Here is a 9808-nt window from a genome sequence, read left to right on the forward strand (position 1 = left end):
TGTTCAGCCATAAAGAATAAAGTTATGACCTGTGCAGGAACATGGATGCAACTAGAGGCAATCATATTAAGCAAATTATGCCAACCTTAGATAAATATAATTTTTTCCTCTTTTATGGTCCTAAATTTTATACAACAAAATAACATAACATCATGCACATATATGCATGCAGAGGTGAAATTGACTAGGGCAACAAAGGTAATTAAAGAGGTAAAGGGAGGGTAGGAAAAGCTAGGGTTGTGGAAATATACACAGCATACAATAAATGTCCATAAGAAAAACTTTCAAAACTAAAAGTGATATTTAATGTGAAACCTCCAGTTACTCACAAAATTTTAAAAATATATGGTAATGACTAAATCCATGTTTATTGAGAATAGTGATAAAATTGCCTATAAATGAGTACTTTAGTACACCTAAAGACTTAGAAAAGTACCAGTAATTTAAGGCCTTATTAACTCAGGCCAAAACTCCATTAGAGAACTGATAAAACCTCTAGAAAGCCTGTACATGCACACAGCAGCCTGTGCACAAGCCTCGGGAAGCTACATTGTCTCTTAGCAGCCTATCTATCTACCCTGCTGAAAACAATCACAGTTTTCTTTCATCTGGTGCTACTGCCACACTTCTGTGATTTAGTTGTTTTTTATAGACAGTTCAATTTGTACTCAGGTCTAAGAGCTACAGTCAGCATTGAAAGGCCATAGGGTCTACCCAGACCTATCATAGCAAGCAAGGAGGAATCAATTTCTCTACAAGGGAAAAGTATGCTTTACAAGTACACAGTAGACAACAGATTTACACTATCTGGACTTAGGAACCCCATAGGTTACCTTGAGACAGTTCAAACTGTGCGAAAGATACATGCACAAAAGCAAACTTCTTGCAGTTTTCTCTGGCCATTTGAAAGTAGTCATAAGCATCATCAGGCTCTTGAATACTGCAACAAAAGATTAGACTCACACTTAAAATGATCAAAAGGATACAACTACCCACACTTTATTACTTCTCTTTTCAAAGATGTGGAATATTCCCTTTTTAGGTAAAAAATAAAAAACTAGGCTATATTTGCATACTGTTTTAGGAAATGACTAAACTGTGTATCATTGAGGCATCTATGTCACAGAAAAATGTTTACATTAAAAACAAAAGTACTGCCAGGCGTGGGGGCGCAAGCCTTTAATCCCAGCACTCTGGGAGGCAGAGGCAGGCAGATCCCTGTGAGTTCCAGGCCAACCTGGTCTACAAAGAAAGTCCAGGACAGCCAGAACCACAAGAGAAACCCTGTCTCAACAAACCCAAAACAACAACAACACAAAAGTACTGGGTTAAAACCTACAATTTACAGCCGGGGCGCGGTCGCACATATCTGTCCTAGCACTTGGGGAGGCTGGGCAGATCTCTGTGAGTTCGAGGCCAGCCTGGTCTACAAAGAGAGTCCAAGACAGCAAAGGCTACACAGAGAAACCCTGTCTGTCTCAAAAACAAAAAACAAAACAAACAAACAAACAAAAAACCCCAATAGAACAAAATAAAATAAAGTAAAGAATTACATGGTTTCAATGCTAACACTTACGCTTTTAATTCAGCAAGTCTCACTTGGATTCGAGCAAAGCTCTCATTCCGGCCATATTTGTCTGGAGGGAGAGCTTCAATTGCTTGGCTGTACCGACCAATCAACTTATTTAAAAGAACATCATTGAGGGGGGTGCTGTTCTTCTCTAGTTTTAGCAAGAAATTCAACCAGTTTTCTGGAGTGTTCGCCACCATCATAATTTGGTTAACAGTTTCTGAGTTTTATGAATAGGGAGAAAAAAAAATCACAACAGAAATAGACAGCAATGACAAACTGCATTTTCCTCAAATTATAGTTAAGCATTCACAACACTGTCAGTGTACATAAGCACCTTGTAATATTAATATTTTAATTATGTTTTGTGATTTTATTTATTTTCTAATTATTTTCCTGTTAGTTCATGTGTACAGGTGTTTTGCTTTCATGTATGTCTGTGTGCCATATGCATGCCTGGTGCTTCCGGAAGCCAGAGGATGTTCAGATATCTGTTTAGGAACGTCTAAATTATATAACTATAAACATAAAAGCAGAAACAGTTATGAACTACAATATGGGTACTGGAATTTGAACTTGGGTGTTCTGCCAGTTCTCTTAACTACTGAGCCATCTCTCCAGGTCTTACCTCACTACTTTTGACTAAGAATTCACACTGGAAAATTCTCTATCAATCATCTAATTCATTAGCGCTTTTTCAGAAGTGTTATGTCTCTGGCCAGGCATAACTTTTACTGAGTAATAGTAATAATAATATCCAACATTAGTTCCATGTATCTTAAACTTAATTAAAATACAACCAAAGAAATACAAAGGTACAAAATCAAGAGGGCTTTCCTCTCTTTCCAGGTTGCATACATTTCTCTAAAATACTCTGCTAATTTCCTGATCTTACCAGCCCATGCCTTCAGAATCTACAGGGCTTCCTGTGGGCATCGTTTTCATGCTGTGAAATTCCATCCATCATACATAGTAAGAGCAAGACTAAACTTCAAGCTAGGCATGATGTTGACACCCTAATCCCAGCACTGGAGAGGCAGAGGTAGGAGGATCTCTGAGAGTTTGAGCCTGGTCTACAGTTACAAGACAGCCAGGGCTACATAGAAAAATCCTGTCTCAAAACAAACAAGACAAACCTATAACCAAGAACATATAAACTTCAAATGATGACTGTTTTTTAACAGGGCCAACTAGCCAAGAATGGCCTTCAACTCAATATTTAGCTTAGGGTGGCCTTGAACCTCGACCTTCTGGGTGTTCAGTTTCAAGCCATTCAACAACCAAGTCTGGTTTGCCTAGTGCACACAGCTCTGGGTTAAATCCTCCATATGTTATTTTCACTTGCTACTGTAATTATTTAGTGCTGTCTTTGTGTGTGTGTGTGTGTGTGTGTGTGTGTGTGTGTGTGTGTGTGTGTTTAGAAAGAAATTTGACTACCAATCTCCTACTTAAAATATTTTAGTTGTTACTAAGTATTTTTAAAGTATAATTTCCCAAGGAAGCTATTACTCCATTTGCAAACAAAACTATTCCCTACTTTCTACAAGAACAACTTATTCCTGACTTTCAATTTTTTACTCTAAATTTAATTTCATTGAACACTAACTTAATTTTTAAGCAACCACCAGCAATATAGGTATATAAAGTAGGTATACAAATTGAACATTTACTGACAATATCATAAGTTACTTATTTTAAAATAATTCTTTGTTACACATATAATTTTACTATCTTTTAAGAATAAAAGCAAACCACCTATAAACTAATGAGATGGATGTACTTATTTATTTTTTTACATAAAGCATTAGATTTTGGCTGAATATTTGAAACTGCAGGGCACAGAGCATCTTCAGTTTTTTTCAGACTTGATCAGTATTTTATTACCATCAATGCTGAGGGTGCTGGCTATGTAGTACAAAATGGAAGAGATATGTTTATGGAAATTTTGGAAACTCTTGAAAATTCTGTTCTAATCCCAAGCACAAATTAATTTAACAATTTTTAATGAAATTCAAACCTGCATTTTGAAAATCAAATATTCTAATATATTACAATCCAAAGATAATAGTAATTTGATACACATAGAAATAGCAGTTGGAAAATGTTAAGTATTGTTTTTTCATCATTAAACTATTGCATTTCCGTAAGAGCAAGAAGTTCTGTATGTACACTAAAAATCTGACAATTTACAATATGCAATCATCTAAAATTTAAGCCAAAGTTTTACAGGCAGTGTTTGCTGGCATCGAGTGGTGGGGACACTGTGTATAATGCAAAGTACACACACTGTGTGCTTGGAACCAAGGCTAGTAAGCAGCTGAGCAATGCAAAAATGGGTCCACTCAGGCAGAAGCACCTCTGATTTATTGCACATCTGCTTTTGAATTAAATTTCTCTAAGCATTCAGACACTGTTATCAATTTTTCCTGACCCACCATCTGTGTTTTTAGCCCACACTTTAAAGAGATGAAACACAGAGCACCTGTGTTTAATCCTGCGAATAACCATATGTTGGCCATTCAAATGGCATCAACCATTTGAAACTAACACTTCAGCTTGTGAGCTAATGCTTCCTTCAAAAACCAGCATTATGGACATTTGCATTCAGTCACATCATTAGTAAATGCCAACTTCATTCTAAGCACTGGGTATAACAGCAGACTAGAAACTCTGCCCTCACGGAAACACCATGAAACGAATTAGGACTCTGTAAACAATCCAAGAAGCTGGGGGACACACCCCCATCTTAGTAACTATCTGAAACAAGATATTAGAGACATTTATAAAGGCCTGAAGAGGTGAAAGTAAACACCTATTTGGGACTAGGAGAGACTTCTGGGTAGAACAGGGTCAAGATGGGGGGGTTTGGGGGTCGGGCCTGTGCAGCTACAAGACTAATAGCAACTAATAGTGTTGATGTTAAAGTTAACTACAACTTTAGTGGACTGGAGAGATGGCTCAGCAGTTAAGCATTTGGTGCTCTTGTAGAGGACCCAGGTTCCATTCCCAGCCCCCTCAAGGTGGCTCACAACCATCTATCCTTGGAACCATCCCAGTTCCAAGTAAAACATTCATACATAAAACAAATAAATTTTAAAAATTAAATATAACTTCAGTAAGATTGATGAGCCTTCCTCAGTTCACAGGGGGAAAAAAAAAAGAAACACAAAAAACAAACAAAAACCCTACATCTCTACATGTGTACGATAGCAGGCAGATTAGCCAACATAGCTAGGTGGCAGTAACAGAAGAGTAAAAAACAAAACAAAACAAAACAAAAAACTACGTGTGAGAACACTAATAATAGTGATTCTTTTCCCCCCTTTTCTGAGACATGGTTTCTCTGTGTAGACCTGGCTGGCCTCAAACTCACAGAGATCCGTATGCCTCTGCCTCCCGAGTGCTGTAGTGATTCTTTTCTGTTGTTTTTGAGACAGGGTTTTACTGTGTTTTCCAAGCTGGCCACAAACTTGAGATCTTTCTGCCTCAGATTCCCAGGAGATGGATTACAGGTATGAGCTACCATGCCCATGTCTCTCTCCGTCCCTCTCTCTCTCTAGACAGCTGAAAAGTTTGTAATGTTTCCAAACAAGTTCAAGTATGACATACAATCTAACGGGTAACTGTCAATTACGGGGAGAAAAACTCTTAAGCAACAGACAGTGGTTAATATCTCTTACCTTAGAGGCACTCAATAAATTTTTTTTTTGTTTGTTTCTTTTAAGAAAAGAAAAACTCACCTGTGGGATCAGCACAGACTTTACCCAAGCTTAGCTCATCAGTAAGGTCTTCATTTATCTTATTTTTAATATCTCTCATTTTGTTCATTATGGAGTCAATTGTCAATTTTCCACCATGTAATTCTTCAGCCTCCATTTCTAAATTGTAACTCATCTTTTAGAATGAAGAAAACAAAGCATTAGTTCTGTGAACATATCTAAATGTAATTGTCATTAGGTAAGTGTTAGTGGAGCATCAAAATCAAAGCAAAACAAAAACAAACAAACAAACAAAAAACAACAAACGACACAAATTTACCAGAAAAGTTTCAACGACCCAAACATATCCATTCTTCCCAATATAATAACAGTGAGGCTACAATGCACGATATCTAGAAGACACTGCACACATAAAAATTGCTTCCTGTGCAGCAAGTCTTTAATCCAAGCACAAGAGAGGCAGGTGCTGCGGATCTCTGTGAACTTGAAGCCAGCCTGGTCTACAAAACGAGTGCAGGAAAGCCAGGGCTACAAAGAGAAACTCTGTCTCAAAACCCACCCCACCCCACAAAAAAAGAAAAGACTGAAAGAGGAAAGAAAATTGTTTCCCCTGAGTTTTGTTTGTGTTTTGAGTAAGAGGGTTGAGGAGCCTGGGATGGCTTTGCTCTCTCTAGGTAGCAAGCTGGCTGGTCTTGTTTCACCTCCCAAGTGCCAGGAGTACATATATACCACCACATCCAGCGCATTTCACTCCATGTCTTCCTTTCACTTTTTCCCATAATTATTTTCTCTGGGCCGGTGTGCAGATTTCATCATTAAGGGGGGGAGGGGTTGTTCTTGGATCTCATAGTGATAAAGGAGACATAAGAAATCTGTTTGGGATGAGAGTAGTTATCCCTTTGGTCATGTACTCTGCCTGAGTAAATATTGACATCGAGAGTACTATGCAAGCAGAAAAGTCTACTGATAACTGACTTTCAGCAGTAGGTTCCCCGACAAAACCAGGATTTGCGATGATATCATTCTAACGCAGGGATTAAGGAACTATCGCAGTGCTGCACACACGCTCACAGCTCATCTGCATTTGGTGGTGTTTTGTTACGGCTGGTCAACAGTCTGCAGTCCTTCCACCCGTCACTCTCGTCTGCGATTCTCCCCAGCTCAGTTAACTCAACAGCACTGCCACCGTGGAGTGTAAACAGTAAAAGTCCAGCAAAAAGAAGGGCACCAGGGGTTCTCCCACTCCTCCCAGCTCCCAGCCAGCACAGGGCAGGTTCGGAGACGTGCATTGGCTAGTCCTGCCCAGCCCGGCGCTCCACACTCACTTCCGGGCCCCGCTCCCCCATCTCCAGCCCCGGCCCCACAGGCCGCACCCGCCGCCCTGGCTCCCACCCGCCCGCCCGCCCCGAGCCCCTGGTGCCCGCTCGCCGCCGCCCTCAGCACCCAGCAGCCTCCCGCCAGCAGCTGCCGCTCCGCAACACCCGCTCCGCCGCACCCACCTAAGGAGGTCAAGCTACAGACAGCAACAGCGGAGCCCCAACTCCCCTCCGGAAACACTTTTGAATTTCCCCGGCTGCCTTCACCGCCAGCTCCTATTGGTTACGGCTTGTCACGTGGCAGCGTCGGTCGTGATTGGTTCCTCGCACCGCCGCGCCTCCGGCGTTGAGGCTGGGCGCACCCACCTGCAAGCCAAGACCCGCCCTTTCCTTTGTTAGGATTCTGTCGTGACTGCCTTGGCTGAGTTCTTCCCTCCTGACTCCCACCCCCACCCCCACCCCCACCTCCACCCCCATCCCCACCCCCACCCCCACCCCCACCCCCATGATGCTGTCCCAGTTAAGAGCTCAGTTGCTCTTAGAAGAAAAGCTTCTCTAGAGCTTCCTCACTGATACCCAGCGCCCCTGACTGGCTGTGGTTTTACTTCATAGGTGAAAAAGAAGAAAAGGGCGATGCTGTGTAGTCGGATTTGATGCTTGGTTTTGCTATATGTAAGAAGCTACAGCTGTAGCCCGAACTCTCATCTTCAGGCAACATGAGATGCTTTGTTCCTTACTGATACCCAAACCTGTGGATGCTCGAGTCCTTTTAAGAAAGTGGCATGGTCTTTATACATAACAGGCTCTACTGCTGCATACATTTGTTTCGTTTTGTTGGGGGTAGGGCTTGGTTGGCTTTTGTTTTCGAGACAGGGTCTCACTGTGTATCCCTTGTGGCCATAGAACTCCCTGGGGCAGACCAGGTTGTACTTGAAGGCTTAAAGATCTACCTGCCTCTGCCTCCAGAGTGCTGGCATTAAAGACTGGATCATCTCTACATGATATGAATAGGTGCTATTCAGTAATAGCGACAAGAAAGGTCTGTTAAATACAAATGCGAGTAAAAAATATTTTTTCATCTACAGTTGGTTAAATTTATGGATGTGGAGCCCACAGAGATAGAAGGCTTAATGCAAAGTTTTAGTCAAGCATAAAAGCTGAAAAGAAAAGCTTAAAAAGATCCGACTGTCTCTATGCAATTTGAGTATGGACCAGAACACAGTTCAGCAATATTTACAAAAATACAAGAAAATTCAGCAGGGTCGTCTTTACACTGTCTGTTATCTAATTGAACAAAAATCACCAGACTTTGAAAACCAGAAAATGTAACTGTTAAGTGTGGAGGGGAGGAGGGGATTGGGGGGGAGGGCAGGAGTGTCAATTAAAACAGAAATGGCATAGTTGCCTTATAAGGAATTAAAACAGTAATTTTTACTGTAATTAATGCATTCCAAAAACTAAAAGGAAGTCTATAGACATGTTAAAGAAAAATCTGAAGTGTGTGAGGAAAACCAAAATAAATGTGTAGAAATGAATTATCCAAGGTATGCAAAAGAAATTACATTATATAGGGTTAGTAACCAAATTTGTTGGGAGAAAGAAAAAAATCACCAGGCTTGAAAACACAATTTAAAACTGTAGGAAGAGCTGGAGAGATGGCCGGGCAGTTAAGAGCACTTCTTGATTTTCCAGAAGCCCCACATCAGGTGCTCACAATCTTCTGTAACTCCAGCTCTGGCAGGGCTCTGGTGCTTCTGAGGCACCCAGATTCAAGTGTGTGTAGCACAAACACCCATGCAAGTCAGCACAAGAAACACACACACACACACACCTAAAATTTTTTTAAACTTTTATTTTAAAATATGTAAAATTAAACACACAGATGAAAATGAGCAAAAGCATTGGTATATTGTGAAACAATGTGGTCTAATGGACATAAAGTTGTAACTTTTTTTGTTTTGTTTTGTTTTTCCAGACAGGGTTTCTTTTTGTAGCCTTGGCTGTCCTGGACTAGCTTTTGTAGACCAGGCTGGCCTGGAATTCACAGAGATATACCTGCCTCTGCCTCTTGCTTCCTGGGATTAAAGGTGTGCATGGCAAAAATTGGAACTTTTCAAAGAAATGAGAGTAAACTGAAAAACTGGTCAATTTGTTCAACTGTGATCAAAACCATAAACCAACAGATTGAATAACTTCCAGAATTCCTCAAACACAAAAATTTACGAATGTTATATGTACATAATTAAATGGTTTAAAATTGGTTATAAAAAGAAACAAATCTTAAAAGCAACTGAAGGATAAAAGGCAATTACAATGGGAGGACAATCATAAGGATGACAGCGCACATCTTGTCAGAAATGATGAAAAATATAAGAGATGGTAAACCATATCTGTAGAATACTGAAAAGAAAAAGAAAAAAAAAAAGGCCAGGCTAGACAAATTCTACATCCACCAGAAGTATTCCTCATAATGAGGAGAAAATAAAGATATTTTCACATGTAGAAAAGATGAAAGAACTTTATCATCAGTAGTACTAGAATGCAAGACAGAGTTAAGAAAGTTCTTCAGACAGAGTATCTGTAAGTATGTACAAATATACGCACATCAAAATAATTTGTGTGAGATCCATATTACATATCCATAGTGTTACTAATGTAATCACTTAAAAAAAAGGAAGAAAAAATGTCCAAACAAGCAAAAACTGACAAGCAAGCAAAATATTATTGCTGCTGGTGAGCAAAAGAATGAAAATGCAAAGTAAGCAATCAATCCAAAAATAATCCAAAATGGAATTTAAAAAAAAAACAGAAAAAATATCAGAACAGTAGATGAAGTCCAGCTATATCAGTAATTTCATTACATGATCAAAAAAAAAAAAGAAATCTTGGGGAAAAAAAAGCTGGTCTCAATTCACCCCCTACAAGAAATCTAATTTGAAGATTTTTGTTGTTATTCCGTGTTGTTTTGAGATGGCTGTCTCTCTGTGTTGGTCTCAAACTCCTGGGCTGAAGCAATCCTCCTTCTGTAGCTACATCTATAGTAGGTGGAAAAGCCATGCCTAGCTATGTCATTTAAATATAAAGACACAAATTGCATAAAAATGAAAAGAACATATCATGTTAAACTGGTAGAATACTAAAACCAGGAAATCTTACTGGGTAGAGGTCTCTAATAACAGATTGGGTAGTTTGGCTTAGGAAAG

At 39.7% G+C, this 9808-nt stretch overlaps 1 protein-coding gene across 3 annotated transcripts in view; it reads right to left on the reverse strand.

Annotated features, from left to right (window-relative positions):
* The window catches only part of TTK (TTK protein kinase), a 34359-nt gene extending 27445 nt beyond the window's left edge, over positions 1-6914 (reverse strand). For 2 of the 3 annotated variants that reach the window (XM_084753613.1, XM_084753611.1), the window contains exons 1-4: positions 6789-6914; positions 5311-5464; positions 1577-1790; positions 834-940 (exon numbers count right to left, since the gene is read on the reverse strand). In XM_084753613.1, coding sequence (XP_084609739.1) covers positions 834-940; positions 1577-1790; positions 5311-5464 — 475 coding nt within the window. In that variant the 5' untranslated portion in view covers positions 6789-6914. Of the gene's footprint in view, positions 1-833; positions 941-1576; positions 1791-5310; positions 5465-6018; positions 6177-6788 lie in introns of those variants that run through there. The other variant, XM_084753612.1, reaches the window with a different exon arrangement.
* Positions 6915-9808: the final 2894 nt, after the last annotated feature.

The sequence above is a fragment of the Acomys minous genome (assembly GCF_964271855.1).
Source record: "Acomys minous genome assembly, chromosome: 13".
NCBI classification, from domain to species: domain Eukaryota; kingdom Metazoa; phylum Chordata; class Mammalia; order Rodentia; family Muridae; genus Acomys; species Acomys minous.